The sequence below is a fragment of the Sprattus sprattus genome (genome assembly GCF_963457725.1).
Source record: "Sprattus sprattus genome assembly, chromosome: 15".
Lineage (NCBI taxonomy): Eukaryota > Metazoa > Chordata > Actinopteri > Clupeiformes > Clupeidae > Sprattus > Sprattus sprattus.
In genome coordinates, this window is record NC_137913.1 from 31,238,036 (window position 1) to 31,260,026 (window position 21,991).

Sequence of the window (21,991 nt, forward strand, 5' to 3'; positions counted from 1 at the left end):
ATATGACACCATCCCCACCGGCAAGCATGGTGGTGGAAACATTATGCTTTGGGCTGTTTCTCTGCCAAGGGTACAGGACGACTCCACCGCATCGAGGGGACTATGGATGGGGCCATGTAACGTGGAATATTGGGCTTGAACCCTTATTCCCTCATTCCCTCCCATTGAAACGCAACCTTAAGGATTTGGGGAGGATCCTTTTACATTTCACTTCAATTTATTGTATGTGACAAATAAAAACACTTGAACTTGAGGATCTGCAAAGAGGAGTGGACCAAAATCCCTCCTGAGATGTGTGTAAACCTGGTGACCAACTAAAAGAAATGTCTGACGTCTGTGCTTGCCAACAAGGGTAATTCCACCAAGTACTAAGTAATGTTTTGCTAGGGGTTCAAATACTTATTTTCTGCATCAAATGCAAATAAAGTCATAAATGTTATAAAATGCAGTTTTCTGGAATTATTTTTTTATATATTCTGTTTCTCACTGTTAAAATACACCTACCATTACAATTCTAGTTCACACATTTCTTTGCAAGTGGCCAAACTTGCCAAACTTGCGAAATCGGCAGGGGTTCAAATACTTTTCCCCACTGTAAGCAGCTGTGCATTCTTGACCCCCCTCCCATGCATACATGTTGGGGTATACGTGCAAGCACTTAGCACACACACGCACATACGCTTGCAGGGAACACAGCTGGTAATTATAATACAGCTCAGCTGCCCCTGAGAACACAGCTGCCCATACAAATACAAACACACACACACACACACACACACACACACACACACACACACACACACACACACACACATACACGTAAAAGCATATGAAACGCAAACAACATGCCCCATTTGACAGGAGACTCACACATACGGACACACAAGGCTTTGAGCAAGAATGGAGTAAAATTGACCCACTTCACCAAATTAGTTTCCACTTATTGCAAGGTGGACGCGGTTTATTCATTTGTTTCCATCCATTTCATTTCCCCTTTGTCTTGTCTTACCTGCAGTGAAATGATCAAGGCAGACAGGCGTGCATGGACAGTTCTTAAGACGTGTCCATCTATGGTGTATATTACAGAGTGTTGATGTGATGGGTGAGGGGGGAATAAGCCTGTCATCTAACCCTGTTAACTTTGACCTTAGGCGGCGAGGAGGGAAGTACGCTGTGGGCTCTGCCTGCATTGGCGGCGGCCAAGGGATCGCCATCATCTTGGAGAACACCATGTGAAGATGAAACTTCCATCACACACACACACACACACACACACACACACACACACACACACACACACACACACACACACACACACACACACACACACACACACACACACACACTCAAACACGCACTCACAACAACTTCAATCAGGAAGACATATCGATTACACACAAGCACTCACAAACACAGGGCAGTGTTTCTGAAATCAGCCTACTCATAAGCTAGACCCAACAAAAAGCATAAAGAACAAACAAATGATCTGAGCTGTGGGTTGCATTGACTTGAATGCAGGGGTCAAATGTATGCTCCTATAGTGTACCTATTACTCACTCAGGTCTTGGCAGGACAGACGAGGAGAGTGTACTGCACTGTGATGAAGGTGCCTTGCAGACATCAAGGGCTTTTAGTCCTTTTGTGTACTTGTGTACTGTGCTGAAGATGCTGGTGTTACACAATGCATGTTACACAACGTTGTGTCTTTATTGTAGCATTTTGTTGCTTCGTAATTGCATTATGTAACACCCATTCAGCTACTCCCTAAGCCTTCAACTGACTGGTAGTATGTAGTGCTCTCTCTCTCTCTCTCTCTCTCTCTCTCTCTCTCTCTCTCTCTCTCTCTCTCTCTCTCTCTCTCTCTCTCTCTCTCTCTCTCTCTCTCTCTCTCTCTCTCTCTCTCTCTCTCTCTCACCATGTGTCTTCACTCCCATTGATCCACTCGGTGGAAGAATACACTCTGTAACGGACAGACTGTGACTGTTTATTCATGTTTTGTAAGGAATCTATGATCAATAAAGTTTGTGTAAACATACTGCCTTAATTAGCAATGGGCTGGGATGTGACTCTGATGTCCAGTGCCATTGTGCATATTATTATTGCCATGGTGAAATAGTGTCATATAATAAATGTATTACTGCCATATTACTTTTTTCAGAAAGCCACTGATAACCACTACCCACCCTTTTCCTCAGATTCACTCACACTCTCTTTCATTTTCTAATTATTTGATCTGGTTTCTATTTCAAACAGACATCAGAGAGATAACATTTTTCTAAATGGAAAGAGGGAATAACTGTTGGAAAATGACTGTTGGTCATCTGAAAGATCAGTGAAGAGCTATTTTATAATACATGCAAGAATGTATGGAGGATTATCGGGGCCAAAACTAAATAAATAAATAAATGAATGGTTAAATACTTGGATAAATACATAATTAGATGTATTTATACCTACATTTATTTATTTATACTTACATTTTGTCATACATTTTGTCATACATTTTGTCAAACATTTTGTCATACTTACATTTTGTCATACATTTTGTCATACATTTTGTCATACTTATTGTCATACTTATTGTCATACTTATTGTCCACGGTGTAACTTGCTTGCAGCAAAATAAATCCGTCATCCCCCGTCACCAAGTCAGGGGGCGGGTTAAAGCCTCTGATTGGTGGTTCAACTTGAATTGACTGCTTTTGACTAATTCAAGATGGCAGCACCCGGTGTGGATTCAATAAATGGAATATTGCATGCTACAGTAGTCGAAATGTTGGCTGTAGCTGAGGAGATGGAGGCAACTGCAATTCACATTGTTTTTAAAATCATATTGAGGGCTTCGCTGAGATTATATCAACGGTATCGGCCCTGACTGACACAGACATAGATGAAAATGTGTTCACGATCCTCAGCGAGATGGTAGCAGATGAGACTGAGTGATAGCCTACAGGCCATACATCCTGGAAGTGGTCGTACTCTGTTTGATCTTCGGCTGGCACAATTGAACACTTCGCACTCTCTGGCCTGAAAATACAAGATATGGCGAACCTTTTTCGAGTGTCCAAGCGCACTATCAAGCGAAGCGACAAATGCAGCAGAGTGGTATCAGGTAATAAGAGTAGACTGTGTCTGTGTCAGGGGTATAGATGTTCGGGATCTGGAGAAAGTAATGGGTAAACGTCCCTTGTCATGACTAAAAGGAGAGCTCCAACTATTAACTCTCTAGTCTGAGAGTTGTCATTTGTTGGGGAGCTGTGAGACTCTTTCTCTGAGACTGTTGTAACGTCATTACTGCTTGACTGTCACTATGTTTACATTATTGTGCCCTATAAAAGATGGTCCTCCGGCCTTCAGAGCGGAGAGAGACATGATTGAGACCTAAGCCTGGTGTTGTGTTGTTTTTTATTTTCAGAGGTCTGGGTTTCTCTCCCAATCTACAGATTGATAAACGTAATAAAATCCAGAACTCAACTGAACGTAGACCCCGTTTATACGGTGGGAAAACGTATATATTTTCATGCGGTTTGGCCTTTCATTTACGAGAAAAAACGGAGGTTTTATCACGGGAAACGATCATTTCTAAGGCCAAAGTGGAGATTTCAGGAAAACTCAGTTTTTGCGTGTGCGCTGGGTCAAACGGAGTTTGCGTCACTAATGCGCCTAAACGTCATATATGCGCCTAAAAATGCATTCGTGATGTGAGCGTCCTATATTTACAGTTAGTTTACTGATCATGGATGCTGTTAACGTAGTGCTCATTTATACGTTAATGCAAACGCAGGATTGCATTCTTTCAACCCTATAAATGAATCTCTCAACCCTTCCCCAGTGTGTGACTATTGGCTTTAACAATGGTATCCCCTGCACTTCCACCAGTGGACTACGAGTTTTACATTCCATCTTGTCTACCTGTTGTAGCCAAATAAACGTAAAGGATCCACATATCTAGGACTCATAGCCAATTTAATGGATTAGCAGCCTACTTATGCAAACCTACAGGTTTGGCATAGTTATGATGGCGTTTGGGGGCGTATGCGGGTTCATGTAAACAGAAAGTTTTTTGGAAAAAGACCTTGTGTGTACGACGTTATTTTTGAACGGAAGGGCAGAAATATTCTGTAATTACCCGGCTATGTGTAAATGTGGTCTTACTCTTAGTCACTCCGTTTATGAAGAGACGGACAAAACACTTTCTTCATCACTGGTGATTCAAAAACTGAGGACATAAGAACCATGCTACAGCGTAACATTCTAATAGCAGCCTGATGCAAACTATGGAAGAAGAGATAGACGTGATGGGGTAACGACAGCGCTACGACTACTACGGCCAGTGCACCCATGGCTAAAACCCAACATTTCATAACACTACTAGAAATACTACTACTAGTAGACGAGTTGAGGGCCTCTTAAATTAAGGATGCAGCCTCACGCAGCAGCTGAGGGTATGTCTTCTGGGACATTCTGGTATCTTGATTTATTTAAATAATGCTCAATAACTTTCATTAAACTAAATCTGGCGCTTGGCATCCATAAACGCCAAAATTCAGTATCCCTCGAGCCTGATCGACTGGTTGAGCCTGCCTGGTGTGTAATACTGTTCATTCACCAATCAGAGGCTTTAACCCGCCCCCTGACTTGGTGACGGGGGATGACGGATTTATTTTGCTGCAAGCAAGTTACACCGTGGACAATAAGTATGTCAATAAGTATGACAATAAGTATGACAAAATGTAAGTATGACAAAATGTTTGACAAAATGTATGACAAAATGTAAGTATAAATAAATATATGTAAGTATAAATAAATATATGTAAGTATAAATAAATAAATGTAGGTATACATAAATCTAATTATGTATTTATCCAAGTATTTAACCATTCATTTATTTATTTAGTTAGTTATTTATTTATTTAGTTTTGGCCCCGATAATCCTCCATAAGAATGCCCCTATTTTCCGCAAATACAATTACTGTAATGTACTCTTCTACATACATCCTTATTCTCTTTATCAGTTATAAATGAGTAGGTTACAAGTTACAAGTCACAAGTCTTTTATTTGTCAGATGCACAAAATGACACAGGGTCAGACAGGGCACTGAAATTCTTAAGACAAGACATTGCCTAAAGAACCTACCATAACATAACATGACCTAGTATAACAGAACAAGACATGACGTACACTCTGTACAGGTACTCTGAACATAATTTACACATAATAAACATAAAATACCTGAATAACCTTACTTAATATACCAGATAAATATACAATACAGTGTGCTAATCATATAACAACCAACATATAGTACTAATAAATATACATATAACAGCCCATGCATATAATAAATAGACTATGCTAACCTATATACTAACTTACATACAATCCAGTGAGGGAGTTACAGCAATATTTTTTGATATGGTATTACTGCTAGTGCAAACAGTAAGTTGTAGGTGACAGAATATGTAGTGTAATGCAAACAGTAATATGAAAGTGACAGTGCATGTAAAGTGACGACTGTGAAAGTGACGATGGTGTATCAATGTCCATTTAGCAGCCTGATGGCCCTCGGGTAAAAACTGTTCTCCAGTCTGCGTGTACGAGACCGGATGCTATGGTACTGCTTTCCAGAAGGCAGCGGGGTAAAAAGTCTGAAGGCTGGATGGTAGCAGTCTTTTAGGATCCTGCCATCTTTCCTGAGGCATCGTGTGTGGTAGGTGACCTGCAGAGCTGGGAGCTCCCTGCCGATGATGGACTCCGCAGACCTGACCACACTACGAATGCGGCGTATCAGGGGCATCTAAAAAAAAATATGAATATTGTGGAAAAGTTAATTTTTTTCCTTCTAGAATTATTACACATAAACAGACATGTTTCAAGCCTTTTTTGTTTAAATCTTGATGATTACGGCTTGCAGCTCATGAAAATCAAAAATCCAGCACCTCAAAATGTATGAATAAAACATTTACAATACAGACATGTCGACCTGAGAAGAGCTCCAATTAACTCAAAATACCTGCAGGTTTCCTGAGCCTTCAAAGGCTCACTCTGGTTAAGCACACACAACCACAATCATGGGGAATTATTGACACCCCTTCATGAGGAGGGGAAGCCACAGAAAGTCATTGCTGAAAGGGCTGGCTGTTCTCGAAGTGCTGTATCAAAATCACATTCATGGAAAGTTGTCTGAAAGGAGAGTGTGATAGGAAAAGGTGCACAAGCACAAGCCTTGAGAGGATTGCCAAGCAAAGCTGATTCAAGAACTTGGGGGAGCTTCACAAGGAGTGGCTTGATGCTGGAGTCAGTGCATCAAATGCCACCACGCACAGACGTGTCCAGGAAATGGGCTTCCAGTGTTGCATTCCTAGTGTCAAGCCACTTCGAAACCAGAGACAACGTCTGAAGCGTTTTACCTGAGCGAAATTACGTCCCAGAGTCTGGAGAAAGAGTGGAGAGGCACATAATCCAAGTTGCTTGCTTTTACGCAGTCAGTGAGGATTTGGTGTTCCATGTGATCTGCTGGTGTTGGTCCACTGTGTTTTATCAAGTCCAGAGTCAATGCAGCCGTCGACCAGGAGATTTAAGAGCACTTCTTGCTTCCGCCTGCTGGCAAGCTTTATAGAGATGTTGAATACCTTTTCCAGCAGGACTTGGCACCTGCCCACAGTGCCAAAACGACTGGTAACTGGTTTTCTGCCCATGGTATTTCTGTGTTTAATGGGCCAGCCAACTGGCCTGACCTAAACCCCAAAGAGAATCTATGGGGGTATTGTCAAGAGGAAAATGAGATCCACCAGACATAACAATACAGACAAGCTGAAGGCCGCTATCAAAACAACCTGGGCTTCCATAACACCTCAGCAGTGCCACTGGCTGATGCCCTGTCACGCATCATTGATGCATTCATTTGTGCAGAAGGAGGCCTTGAGTTCATAAATTCACATACTTTTTTTTGAGAGCTGTTCTCAGGTCGACATTTCTGTATTGTAAATGTTTTATTGTAATATTTTGAGATACTGGATTTTTGATTTCCATGAGCTGTAAACCGAAATCATCAAGATTAAAACGAAAACGCCTTGAAACATGCCACTTTATGTGTAATGATTCTAGAATATATGAAGGTGTCATTTTTTATACACCTGTAGCCTATGAATAAAAGCAGATACCCTTTAATCAAGAAAGGCTTTGAATCTTATCTTAGTCTTTCAAGATTGTATTGTTGGTGACTTTATATTCCTTTATGTCATGACATGCCAAGGGACAACGGATGAAAACTAGCTAACCAAGCTAATTCTGGTGCATTTACATTTTCTGGGAAATGTTTATCAATGTCCTTTTTCAAATAAACGCATAAATACAATAAAATAAAAAGATATTGCTACTCGGTAAAGTGAATAAATAAAAAAAATATCAACAAACACAACGACATTCTCATTATTCACTTTTCACAGCACAACATTTCTTTATGATATTGGTTTATGATATTGGATAAATACCTGAGTAGCCTACCACCTGCGTTTAATTACAGGTGACTAGTATAGAAAAAGTAAAGGCTGATTTATGCTCAGAGACGTAAGCGTAAGCGCAAGCGCAAGAGGCCGCGCAAGCCCCTTGCGCGACTTTTCACGTCTTGCATGCGTCGGCCCCTTTTTCTAGACTTGCGTCATTTTTTACGTAAGCTCTTCGCGAGCCTCGCAGCCTGCATTCTATCAACGAATGTTACGAGATGAGGTTACTAAAATATTCTGCATGTCTACTCAGTTTTACAGTGCTTCCCAAGTAAAGGTTTGAAAAGAACTTCAAGCTTCAGACTTTCTGTTAGGGAACCTGTTCTCTATCTGCAGAGCCAATGTCAGGCTCATACAAAAACATTAACGTGAATTAATTGATGCTAATACCTAGCGCGGTGTCTATATGATTTCCCATATACGTTAGCATTAAGCTAACGTATTTTCTACCACAGTAAAACATGCAATACTATGTGATTGTTTTTAGAAAACGAATGTTACGTGATGAGATTACTAAAATTTAGTCTGCATGTCTGCTCAGTTTAACAGTGCTACCCAAGCAAAGGTTTGAAAAGAACTTCAAGCTTCAGACTTTCTGTTAGGGAAACAGCTTTCTATCTGCCAAGCAAATGGCAGGCTCATGACAACACGCGCAACCTTTGGGAGCATGAACTGCTATGAGTAAATTTTGCCAACAATTAAAGCGGCTGCATGCTACAGCGTTGGGGGTTAACGGTTGCGCAAAATTTACTCGGTGCAGTTCATGCTCCCAAAGGTTGCGCGTGTTGTCATGAGCCTGCCATTTGCCTGGCAGATAGATAGCTGTTTCCCTAACAGAAAGTCTTAAGCTTGAAGTTCTTTTCAAACCTTTGCTTGGGTAGCACTGTTAAACTGAGCAGACATGCAGACTACATTTGAGTAATCTCATCTCGTAACATTCGTTTTCTAAAAACAATCACATAGTATTGCATGTTTTACTGTGGTAGAAAATACGTTAGCTTAATGCTAACGTATATGGAAAATCCTATAGACACCGCGCTAGGTATTAGCATCAAGTAATTCACGTTAATGTTTTTGTATGAGCCTGACATTTGCTCTGCAGATAGATAACAGGTTCCCTAACAGAAAGTCTGAAGCTTGAAGTTATTTTCAAACCTTTACTTGGGAAGCACTGTAAAACTGAGTAGACATGCAGAATATTTTAGTAACCTCATCTCGTATCATTCGTTGATAGAATGCAGGCTGCGAGGCTCGCGTAAGGGCTTACGTAAAACATGACGCAAGTCTAGAAAAAGGGGCCGACGCACGCAAGACGTAAGAAGTCGCGCAAGGGTCGCGCAAGGGGCTTGCGCGGCCTCTTGCGCTTGCGCTTACGCTTACGTAAGGAAGCATGAATCAGCCTTTAAGGCGGCTGCATGCTACAGCGTTGGGGGTTAACGGTTGCGCAAAATTTACTCGGTGCAGTTCATGCTCCCAAAGGTTGCGCGTGTTGTCATGAGCCTGCCATTTCCCTGGCAGATACAAAGCTGTTTCCCTAACAGAAAGTCTGAAGCTTGAAGTTCTTTTCAAACCTTTGCTTGGGTAGCACTGTTAAACTGAGCAGACATGCATACTACATTTGAGTAATCTCATCACGTAACATTCGTTTTCTAAAAACAATCACATAGTATTGCATGTTTAACTGTGGTAGAAAATACGTTAGCTTAATGCTAACGTATATGGAAAATCCTATAGACACCGCGCTAGGTATTAGCATCAAGTAATTCACGTTAATGTTTTTGTATGAGCCTGACATTTGCTCTGCAGATAGATAACAGGTTCCCTAACAGAAAGTCTGAAGCTTGAAGTTCTTTTCAAACCTTTACTTGGGAAGCACTGTAAAACTGAGTAGACATGCATAATATTTTAGTAACCTCATCTCGTATCATTCGTTGATAGAATGCAGGCTGCGAGGCTCGCGTAAGGGCTTACGTGAAAAATGACGCAAGTCTAGAAAAAGGGGCCGACGCACGCAAGACGTAAGAAGTCGCGCAAGGGTCGCGCAAGGGGCTTGCGCGGCCTCTTGCGCTTGCGCTTACGCTTACGTAAGGAAGCATGAATCAGCCTTTAGCCCCAACGCAGAAGCAAGCAGCCGCCTTAACACTCTAAGGTCAGCTGCCTTTTAGACTTTTCTAAGTTGTCTGACATGCCTTGATGTTTTTGTACATTTCCCTAAACTAAAAACATTGATGCACAAATGGAACATATGATTATATTGTAGAAGACATCAGCAATAATAACATGTGAGTAAAAGGAATGTAGTAATTCATTTTTTATTTTTAAATCTAATGTAAACATACCCTTAGAAAAACCTAATTTTAGAGGTGCTCAGATTTAGTAAAAAAACACATTGTGCAAATTTATTCACAAGGCTTTTTATTTCTGAACCTTGAAAACATATGTGTTAGCTATGTATATGTTAGTTTAGCATTTAGAAAGTGTGTGTGGTTTCTCTTCTATAAATTTATAATTTCAGAGTGACCTTTCCCTGCCCAAGAATTCTTTCCCTGCCCAATGAATATTGATGAGTTAGATTTGACAGGCCGGTGATTGCTCCTCCCCCCTGTCACTGTCACCTGTCAAAGAGGATGGCCAATAGATAACAACCCTGAAATGTCTCTCAGTTTTGAAAGTGCATAATTAGTTAGTGGATATAACTAAGTCAGTAAACAAGTAAGTGGATATACAGCCGCGGAAAAAATTAAGAGACCACTTCAAAATTATCAGTTTCTCTGGTTTTACTATTTATTGGTATGTGTTAAAGTAAAATGTACATTTTAGTTTTATTCTATAACCTACTGGCAACATTCCTACCAAATTTCAAATAAAAATATTGTCATTTAGATCATTTATTTGCAGAAAAATGACAATTGGTCAAAATAGCAAAAATGATGCAGTGTCTTCAGATCTCGAATAATGCAAAGAAAACAAGCTCATATTCATTTTTAAACTACACAATACTAATGCTTACACTTAGGAAGAGTTCAGAAATCAATATTTGGTGGAATAACCTTGATTTAAAATCACAACTTTCATGTGTCTTGGCATGCTCTCCACCAGTCTTTCACATTGCCGTTGGGTGACTTTATGCTACTCCTGGCGCAAGAATTCAAGCAGCTCGGCTTCTTTTCATGGCTTGTGACCATCCATCTTCCTCTTGATCACATTTCAGAGGTTTTTTATGGGATTCAGGTCTCGAAATTGGGCTGGCCATGACAGGGTCCTGATCTGGTGGTACTCCATCCACACCTTTACTGGCCTGGCTGTGTGGCATGGAGCATTGCCCTGCTGGAAAAAACACTTCTCAGAGTTGGGGAACATTGTCAGAGCAAAAGGAAGCAAGTTTTTCTTCCGGGACAACGTTGTACTTTGCCTGGCTGAGGTTTGTAAAAGACCATAAGGATTGAAAATAGCGGACTGGAGGGTCTTCTAGTTCGTCTTCTCTGATGAGTCCAATTTTCAGCTTTGCCCAACACATGGTCATCTGATGGTTAGACGGAGACCTGGAGAGGCCTACAAGCCAGAGAGTCTTGCACCTACTGTGAAATCGGACTCATCAGAGAAGACGAACTTAGAAGAACCTCCAGTCCGCTTTTTCAATCCTTATGGTCTTTTACAAACCTCAGCCAGGCAAAGTACAACGTTGTCCCGGAAGAAAAACTTGCTTCCTTTTGCTCTGACAATGTTCCCCAACTCTGAGAAGTGTTTTTTCCAGCAGGGCAATGCTCCATGCCACACAGCCAGGCCAGTAAAGGTGTGGATGGAGTACCACCAGATCAGGACCCTGTCATGGCCAGCCCAATTTCGAGACCTGAATCCCATAAAAAACCTCTGAAATGTGATCAAGAGGAAGATGGATGGTCACAAGCCATGAAAAGAAGCCGAGCTGCTTGAATTCTTTCGCCAGGAGTAGCATAAAGTCACCCAACGGCAATGTGAAAGACTGGTGGAGAGAGCATGCCAAGACACATGAAAGTTGTGATTTTAAATCAAGGTTATTCCACCAAATATTGATTTCTGAACTCTTCCTAAGTGTAAGCATTAGTATTGTGTAGTTTAAAAATGAATATGAGCTTGTTTTCTTTGCATTATTCGAGATCTGAAGACACTGCATCATTTTTGCTATTTTGACCAATTGTCATTTTTCTGCAAATAAATGATCTAAATGACAATATTTTTATTTGAAATTTGGAAGGAATGTTGCCAGTAGGTTATAGAATAAAACTAAAATGTATATTTTACTTTAACACATACCAATAAATAGTAAAACCAGAGAAACTGATAATTTTGAAGTGGTCTCTTATTTTTTTCCGCGGCTGTATATTAGAAAAAAAGTGCATAATTAGCAAATGCATGCAAGTAAGTGGATATAACTAAGTAAGTAAGTGGATATAACAAGAATCAGAATCAGAATCAGTAACAGATTTATTGTCATGCAGGTTTACACCAAGAAATTGCTCTGGTGTATGGGTACAGTAAACATATAAACAAACCCAACACAATAAGTACTACACATAACATAAGACATAGGGCCTCATTTATAAAACGTACTTACGCACAGAATTGATCTTAGACTGTGCGTGCGATCAAATCCACGTCTAAGTACAGATTTATAAAAACCGTCTTAGACGTAGAAAAGGACGTATCTCTACGTCTGGTTTTAGTTCGTGTAAGTACATTTCCTTGTGGCAATACTGGAGTACTGCAGGAATTTAGAACTCAAAGCGCCGACACGCAGTTTCATTATCATCATCGTGCACCACCGTCACCATTAGGGCGAATGTTTCGCTCAATAAAATCAATTAAACTATTAGAACAATTCACACATGAATGAGATTCACGTCTAATAGGTATTCCGTTTTTATTTCACAAGTGTAAAACATTTCGCTCAATCTATAGCCTATAGAAAGTCTAATAGTGGCTTAGTTTTCATTAGGAGATATACCTGCATTGGCGTTGTTAGAGGATATTGCCAACTGCGCAATAAGGAGAGAAAGGGTTTTTTCGTGATCGCGCACACTTTTTGACACAGGATGATGTATGGCTGATAAGCAGGTAGGCCTACAGCTTGTCGAGAGCGTTGTGCCCAAATAGCCTCTCGTCTACAGAGGCGCACCAGATGCAACCAGGCCATACACGTTCAGGTTTTGTCTGTTCTTGGATTCCTGGCTACAGGAACGTTCCGATGAGAAATTGGAATTCATTTAGCAGAATTTTGCCCGATGTTCTTCGCAGTATTATCACTTTATATGCCCGTAATGAATTAGATTTCCATACAGTGCCCAGGAAAAGTAATATGTGTAAGAGGATTTCCTGCGTAAAACAGGGTTCCCAATGTATTTTCATCCAGATTGCGCACACTCAAACAGCCTAGGAAGACCACTTTAATACAGCACATGCCCGTGCGCGGTTGGTAGTGGAGCACAGCAAAGGCATGCCTAAGTGAAGGTGGCGATGGCCAGCGAGACTCCGATGCTGGAGCAGCAGTGCGACAGTTGCGGCCGCTGGTGCTTCGGAGACGTGCCTTCTACATGTCAAATACTTTGCTTTTGCCATTACGCCACCAGACAGGCTTTTCTAACGATGTTTTGGCCCGCATCTGCTGTTCCATCAGCAGAACGTCGATGTCAGCCTCACTTTAATTCTTCTGTTTACATGTTTCTTTCTTGCTTGCCACTGTCACAGAGAGTTTGTGCATTGAGGATGCGCTCTGTTTGTGCATTGATAATATGCTGATTAGATTAAATAGGGGCGTTTTGAGGGCGGAGATTCAGTTGCGCACAATTTCATGACCATTTGTGATTTATAACCGAAGGATTGGCGTACACGTGTTTTTTGTGTGTACGTCTGTTTACTGTGGATCTCACATATGCTCATTTCAGGAAATGTCTTAGACAAAATGTAGGATGGTTTCTACGCAACGTTTTATAAATGAGGCCCATTGAAACACACTAAGTACTACACATAACATAGATAGACCACAGTATGAATACAGATATAAAAAAAAGAGAGTATATAAAAAAGTTAACTAAGCAAGTAAGTGAATATATATAAAAAAAGAGTGTATATAAAAAAATCCACTAAACGAAGAGGGGATGTGGACATCTCGGACCATGGAGCTGCCGATGAATCGGCACAAACGTATGGAAGTTTATTAGACTCTTTATTCAAATGGCAATGCATTTGTCAAATGGCAATTCAATGCGCAAAGTGACAATGCAATCCGCAATTCAAATGGCAAACCAGTTGTCAAATGGCAATTCAATGTGCAAATGACAATGCAATCCGCAATTCAGTTTGTATTATTTTGAATAAAAATTTGAATGAACGCTTATTGCATTGCATTTCATATTGAAACGGTTTTTTCGACTCTTTATTCAAATGGCAATGCATTTTTCAATTGGCAATTCAATGCGCAAAGTGACAATGCAATCCGCAATTCAAATGGCAAACCAGTTGTCAAATGGCAATTCAATGTGCAAATGACAATGCAATCCGCAATTCAGTTTGTATTATTTTGAATAACAATTTGAATGAGCGCTTATTGCATTGCATTTCATATTGACACGGTCTTTTCGACTCTTTATTCAAATGGCAAAGTGGCAATGCAATCCGCAACATATCAATATCCACGTGATGTCAGTCACGTGATCCTCAACATGGGGTCCATGTATTAAATGTCAGAAGAATCAGAATCAGCTTTTTTGGGCCAAGTAATCATCTTTTAATCAAAAATGAACATACAATTTTCTGTCACTGACATGGAAGTAATTGAGGAGGACACAAGAGACCAGCTAATGGGTGGTTCATTTTTCAAACACAGAGCCGAGAGAATTGGGGCTTCGATCGCTAAACAGGACAGTTCTTCAAAACCTGCCCAGCCTTCACAGTCCCTTATCAGAAATATGTGTAACCCAAAGCTTTTCAACTTCACCTCACCTGCCACTGAACATGGATGCACACATGAAAAACATGCAGTTAATGAATTCTTACATGCTACTCCGGATTTCGTTTGTAGTTGTGACTGCTGTGGTCAAGGTTGCGGGGAAGTTAAGTGTCACTGTGCTTACACGTATTCCTCAAAATATACAGCATAACACACAACAATACAACAGTGCAAAACAATATAATACAACAGTTCAAAACAATAAGTTGTTCTTTAGAAAAATGTATCGTAGAGGAACTGCCGAAGACCGAATGTAGAAGATAGCTGCTAATCCTGGCTCTCGGGAGTCTGTTAAAACTGGAAATATTTGTATGTGAATTAAGGTGTTTACACAACTTTTATAAGTCTACATCGACTCGGTTTGTTGTAAATATACTATACGAACACTGTCAGGGCAAACAGAATATTGTAGGTCTTTAATTAAGCTCTCGACCGTTATGGTTAGCTTGCTGCCTAAACTTTAATTGGAGATCAATGTAGAAGATAGGTGCTAAAATGCTATAAGCGCTGCCTGCACTGCAGCCGAGCTTGCTACTTGACACTCGCTACACGACAGCCAAACATGTTTTTTTTTCTGACCACGACCCCTAGGTGAAATACCGCCTGGCGATAATTCGTCCCAATGGAAACGTGGAGTTAGACTTGAAGAGAAGAGAAGAGAAAATAAGAGCTTCTTGAGAATAGCGGTATAAAACACTGCAAAACAGTGCCGTACATGGACCCCAACATGGCCGGCAAAGGTTGTTGTCATGGATATTGGTCACGTGACTAAATACGCCTAATAGGGGTAGGGACCCGCCTTGATGGGGCGACTGACAGATTGCATTTTCATTTGAATTTTGCAACAAAAAGAGCGTGATGACAAGTAAATGCTAATGCAATATAGTGGGGGCGCTGTTCAGCTACTACATTAAATTTCCATTTGAATAAAGAGTCGAAAAGACCATGTCAATATGAAATGTAATGCAATAAGCGCCCATTCAAATTGTTATTCAAAATAATACAAACTGGATTGCGGATTGCATTGTCATTTGCACATTGAATTGCCATTTGACAACTGCTTTTCCATTTGAATTGCGGATTGCATTGTCACTTTGCGCATTGAATTGCCAATTGAAAAATGCATTTTCATTTGAATAAAGAGTCGAAAAAACCGTGTCAATATGAAATGCAATGCAATAAGCGTTCATTCAAATATTTATTCAAAATAATACAAACTGAATTGCGGATTGCATTGTCATTTGCACATTGAATTGCCATTTGACAACTGGTTTGCCATTTGAATTGCGGATTGCATTGTCACTTTGCACATTGAATTGCCATTTGACAAATGCATTGCCATTTGAATAAAGAGTCTAATAAACTTCCATACAAACGAACACACAGATGAAGCATTTCACCAACCAGGGACATGTCACCTGTGTGTCGGTTTGCCTGTTGCATGTTGCTAAACTAAGCAAGTAAGTGGATATACTGTACAAAAGAAGTATAATCATATCCCCCAAGCATGCCAAGCCTCAAAACAATTCCTCTCTGGGATAAGGCAAAGGTGGATACGACACGCTTTGCACTTCCAGAGGGTTTTTGTTTGCTTTCCCCTATACTTTCTGCAAAATGCACATGTCTTGCGATTATCGCGAGTAGCAACCTCACAAACTGGCATACAAACATTGCTGGCATTCATTATAGGGTCTGTTTGTGGCTGAGTTTTTAACATATCATTGTGTTCGCCCTTTGCGAAGCTAGGGTATTGTAACGTCTATTCCTGAACAGCAGGTGGCGAAAGGTCTCCTTTCAGCCCCATGTTTGTGGTACAAGGTAACCGTAGAGGAAGACATTTTTTACGTCATTAGTATATATTCGCCAAGTCCCCGGATGTCTGCCTTTTTTTCCTAGCAAAAGGTAATCATGGCTTCCACGTCGCTTTTTCGTAAATATAATCTGTCATCATCTATGATATAGAAGCTGTCTATTGTCGAACTGTATTCATGCTGGTGTGTTGGAATGCATTTAACGTTTTCGAATGTATGTATTTGTCATGAGCATTTGTTATTTGCTCCGATAACTGCGTTTATGTTTGAGCCAAAAAATAGGCCTGAAGCCAGGCTCGATTGCAGTATTCCTGGTCGCATAGCACGTTTTGCCAGTAATTCTACCTGTCGAAAAGGCCTGTGAATATGACCAATTTGTTTGCAGTAGTTCTATAACCTGTTGTTCAATAAATGTCAATTAACCAGTTATTAAACGTCAAGCTTTGCAGACGGTGTGGTTACCGGTAACTGGCTGTGCTAGAATGTTAGCGCGTTAACTTGCGATATATTTCAGCGGTAGTGTAGCCAGAGTTTACCTTGTGAATCATGTGTTGGATAAAAACATTCTTGCTAGTAATTATGCTGTTCCTTGTTTATTTTTGCTGACATGTAGGTGATTGAAATTAAGTTGGGGTAACCTTTGTCATTTGACTCGTGCTAGCACTGATGTTAGCTAAATAAGCTCGGAACCAATCACGTGTATGTCTTCAACATCGTACAATAGTGGCTTGTATCTGATATTAAGACTTTAAAATTGTACGTCAGCACTTTTACCTTTTTAGTAATCTTGCCTGATATTGATTGATCTCTACAACTGGTTAAGTGGCGGCCCAGACAGTTTGCTTGTTCCTGTTAGTTGACAGTTGTTGTGTGGACACTTAAACTGTGTTGCGTGTGGTACAGGACCAATTAATGATATCTTGTTTTCTGTTTGTCAGATGGCAGAAGGAGACAAGAAGGTGGTGGCCAAGAAGAAGCATGGCAGCCGTAACCCCGTCCTGGTGCGGGGCATCGGCCGCTACTCCCGCTCTGCCATGTCTGTCCGCCGTGCCATGTACAAGAGGAAGACCAAGGCAGCGGTGACCAAGGTGGGCAAAGCTAACAGGCCTTGCATTACATGGGCAAGCATGTATGGGATGAGCTCCAGACCCCAGGCTGTAGGTGGAGTGATTAACTGAGGTCTGTGTGTGTCTCTGCTGGTTCCAGGTTGAGAAGAAGCTGAAGGTTAAGGCCCCTACCAAGGCCACCAAGCCAGTCGGTGGAGACAAGAATGGAGGCACCCGTGTGGTCAAGCTGCGCAAGATGGTGAGTTGGTTATGGCCAGACTGCTATGGGGGGACAATGATGTGGCCTGACAGTTGGTGAGATGGGTCAGAGGGAATTTGATGACTAAGTAACCCTGTCACAACTGCAACTTGTCATCAGTACATTGTGTGCCATCAGGACAGCACTGTGAACATGCGTTATATTGTGCTGTGCTAGTAGCATTGATCTGGAAATATTCAATCTATTGCTCTAAGCACCTCTAATTTGGAGTCGGTATAGTTATAATGCTCTTGCCCAAAGTGTGGTTAGCAAATGAACCCTGATATGCATGCTGAGTAAGGACATACAGAAGTCAGGCAGGATGGGAGGTCTCTAGGAGGATTGGGATGCTCTAGCCAGTTAAATGGTAAAAGCGGTTTCTGCAACTGGGTAAACACCTGTAAAGTTGTGCACTCTTGGGTAGGCCTCCCTGTCAAGGTGCTCCTGATGACTTAAGAGTTCATCGTTTGTTCACCATTCTCTTCCTGGAGTGAACCCTGATCATCTTCATGCAGAGATGATGCATGATTGCTGCTCAACACATTGTAAAGACCTCTAATCTAAGCCATAAGTTCAGTTTCACCCCCCTCTACTCCACAACAGTCTTACTCCTTGTGTGTTTGAGTGATACAATTGGTGTTATTCCAAGTCTTGGTAGATAGTTTGGTTAATCCTGGTCATCTCTTTTTATAGCCTCATGCCCGTGCTACAGAGGACATGATTAGTTCTAGTTTAAGGCTGTAATTAATCCTAGTTTTCTTTTTGCCCTTCTCCCCCCCACTATAGCCCCGCTATTACCCCACAGAGGATGTGCCCCGCAGGCTGAGGAGTCATGGCACCAAGTGCTTCAGCAAGCACACCCGCCGGCTTCGTCACACCATCACCCCCGGCACCGTGATCATCATGCTCACAGGACGCCACCGCGGAAAGGTGGGTGTCGTAAACACATCACACACGCAACTTCTCTACATGTTTGATTATAGGAAGGGCTATTTATACAGGTAGACGGGCTGTTTTGACTCCTTAAAGGTGTGGTAAGGTTGAAGATTACAACTAACTGAATACTTCCTTTTTTAAGTGTACAGGAAATTATACGGTGTCTGTCAGGTGCCAGTAGGTACTTTTTGAAATATAATCTGTGACTGCATCAAGTAGCCATAACATCAAGTGATGGGATAAGTTGGACGGAATCCAAGATGGCTGCTCTGCATGTCAACAAAAGTGAAGGATGTAGCAATATATTTATTAGCACTTCTGTCTTATGTGTCTCATTGAATCACTCGTCCACAGTATGCTCAACCTTCTATCTGGACATGTTGCTGTGGTGTTTGTACATGCAGAATACTGTGTAATGGGTTATCACCTGGTGACAAAGGAAATGGAGCATTCACAACACAAAATGGCTAGCCAGCACTAGCAACCACTGACTTTCTTTTTCTTTTCTTTTTTTCAATCTGAGCCTCCAAATTTAGGCTGTCTTCAATTTAATTAAGCCTCCAAATTTAAGTCTTTAATGGCATTGAACTAATGAATCTAAAAATAAGGTCTTAATTGGTATTACAATGTCTAAATCAGTCTTTCAAAGGTCTAAAAAATGCGAAGACATTGAATAAATGTAATAATGGGCATGTATTAAACTTTGAGGGGGAACGGTGTGCATGATGTAATAGTTCCGTTGTTTGCCAATAATAATAATCACGAAGTGCTTGGAAAAGGGGCCAGGTAGTTATGAGGGCTAATTCTAAGCTAAAAAAAACTAATTTGTAGTTACAGGTGATTTACCGCTAATAAAAATGGTTAGGAATAATAAATAATAATAATACATTTCTGCTAATAGATCCCCTAATTCCTACACTGCACCCTTTTAAGTTTTGTAATAATTATGCGCTTACTATTGGATTTATGATTGGTTCTCTGGCTGTCTTTTAATGGAAAAGTGACTAGCCACAGCTGCGGTCCACCATATGATGTGTGCTAATAGGGTTTCAAACATTTATAATGGAGCTCTAACCCAGTGCACTGCAAGCTCTGCCTGTGAGCTTGTATAAAACTGAAATACAATTTGTGTGAAACGGCTGTAATGATGGCTCAAACACCTTCCGTTCTTATCAGATGGGTCATAGATGTGCTAACAGTGTAAAACCTTCAGGTAGAAGCTGTAGTGTGTGTGTGCTTTGAACAAGAGGTTCAAATGTGTATCAAAGTGTTCAGATTTGTTGGCTCGGTTGTATATGTACTGTATGCGCTCCAGCAAGCGTATAAATCATCTCTCCAGTGAATGCTGTGCGCCAGGCAATCTGCATATCCATGCTCAATGGGATGCCCTCCTGGGTCATCCAGGCAGCTTGAAGTGACTATGGCCACGCACACACACAGGCCATCCCTCTACGCGCATCAGTGTCGCTCTCTTCAAAGCACAAGGCATACACACGCACATAAACTGCGCAGAGCCCACACAGCTTCATGCCCACACAGAGAAATGGGGCCGTCAAGGCCAGTCACTCACCCACGCTTGCTTGCGCACGCTCTCCCTCTCTCTCTCCCCCTCCCTCCCTCCCTCACAAACACTGGCACTTGGCTGTACGCTGGCAGATGAAGCAGCCTAAGGTGTGAACATGCAGACACCTACCCCCAGCTACACACTGCCCTGAATTACTGTTAGCTACACACACACACACACACACGCCCACACTCTTGTGGAACAGGGCCAGCTCACTGCTAATGTTAGTCTGCCACGACAAAAAAGGCTGAACCGAACTGTCCTCCAACCGTGCTGTAGAAAGGGATGCATTTTTGCAATACACAGTTATGCCTTACTGTGTCATGACTTGGGTCAAAGGGATCATTAGTTTAATTTTGTGTTGAGGTTGTTTTTATTCTCCCTGTTAACTGGGCTATTTGAGAACTGGTGTTTCATCATGGGTACCAAGTCTTATGCTATTGTATCCTACATACTTTTAACTTGTGCTCCTCTGGTCTCTCCTACAGCGCGCAGTCTTCCTCAAGCAGCTGGCTAGTGGTCTCCTGCTCGTCAGTGGTGAGTTCACAATCTTCCTCCCACCTATTGCTGGATGTTGTGAGCTTTCATGTGTGTGTACATGTGAGGTGCTAATATGACATGTTGTCTTTTGCAGGTCCCCTGGCCATCAACAGAGTGCCTCTGCGCAGAGCTCACCAAAAGTTCGTCATTGCAACTGCTACCAAGGTGGACATCTCCACCATGAAGATCCCCAATAACCTGACGGATGCCTACTTCAAGAAGAAGAGGCTGAGGAAGCCAAAGCACCAGGAGGGCGAGATCTTTGACACAGAGAAGGAGGTAAAATACTTGTCTACTCCAACGATAAACATAATGTATTATCTAAGGTCTAATTGGCTTACTTGGCGAAAGCGGAAGACTTCCCTCGAGCAAATCCGCTAAATCCAATAGGCTGTGGTAAGGCTTTATTGATGGTGCGTTCTCTACAAAGAGCTTTGCGGATCTCAAACGGTTCTGTATAAATGTTTAACACTTTTGCTTTAACACCACATGCCTTATGTCAACAAAGTTGTTGTCCTTGCCTAAGACACTAAACATTTTATAAGTAGAAATGGCAAGAGGTGCATCTGGACAGTTTAGGCCTGGGATTCTGGTAGTTTGTCAGGAGTTCCAGTGGAGTAAAGTCCAAGTTTGTTCTGTCTTTACCCAACACACTTGTTGCCCAGTGCTGACATCCCCATTCCGTCCGCATCTTTCCCCTTTGTAGAAGTACGCAGTGACGGAACAGCGTAAAGAGGACCAGAAGGCTGTCGACTCCCAGTTGCTCCCTCTCGTCAGGAAGGTCCCACACATGAAGGACTACCTGCGCTCACAGTTCTTCTTGTCCAATGGGGTCTTCCCACATAAACTGGTCTTCTAAGTGAACTCCAATAAATGCTGTCTTTTTCCAACCGACACTCTGTGTTTGCTTATTTTCTCCAAGTTTCTGATGTAGATCAGTATGGCTGTATTCAGTTGTCAGACCAGGTCCTTTTTTTTGCCTTACTTGGGTTGATTTTACTCATGGGTTAAATTTGGATCTTGAAAGACAATTTAGATGTGGTCATAATGATGTATAATCTGATGTTCTTGATTGACAATACATTTCTTATCAGGGATCATTTAGCTGATGCTTGAGTTACATACTCGAACAGGCTTAACAAATGGAACTTTTAATTCACTAAAGCCAATAGAAAAGCTCATGTTCTGGCTACTATGTATATGAAACACTGCAGAAGCTGTCTGGATTTGTATTGTTTGCCTTTAAACCTAGATATATACTAGCCTGCATGGTAGATGAGTCCAATCCTTTTCATTTCAAGTTCACCCCTGGAAAGAGATTGGGTGAGGTGTATGAGCAGTGAG

At 41.4% G+C, this 21,991-nt stretch overlaps 2 protein-coding genes and 1 pseudogene across 3 annotated transcripts in view; all 3 read left to right on the top strand.

Annotated features, from left to right (window-relative positions):
- acaa2 (acetyl-CoA acyltransferase 2) overlaps window positions 1–2,033 on the top strand; it is a 14,172-nt gene extending 12,139 nt beyond the window's left edge. Inside the window, exon 10 of the mRNA XM_080852158.1 lies at window positions 1,152–2,033. Within this exon, the coding sequence (XP_080708284.1) occupies window positions 1,152–1,236 (85 nt within the window). The 3' untranslated portion in view covers window positions 1,237–2,033. The remainder of the gene's footprint in view (window positions 1–1,151) is intronic.
- The window catches only part of LOC308376383 (tripartite motif-containing protein 16-like), a 270,456-nt pseudogene that overhangs the window by 193,591 nt on the left and 54,874 nt on the right, over window positions 1–21,991 (top strand). The gene's annotated exons all lie outside the window — the stretch shown is intronic.
- rpl6 (ribosomal protein L6) lies at window positions 17,241–21,541 on the top strand (the record flags this gene model as incomplete). Its single annotated transcript, XM_080852913.1, has 6 exons — window positions 17,241–17,390; window positions 17,509–17,607; window positions 18,394–18,537; window positions 20,596–20,644; window positions 20,742–20,926; window positions 21,354–21,541. 6 exons carry the CDS (start codon window positions 17,241–17,243, stop codon window positions 21,504–21,506), a joined length of 780 nt encoding a protein of 259 aa, XP_080709039.1. The 3' UTR covers window positions 21,507–21,541.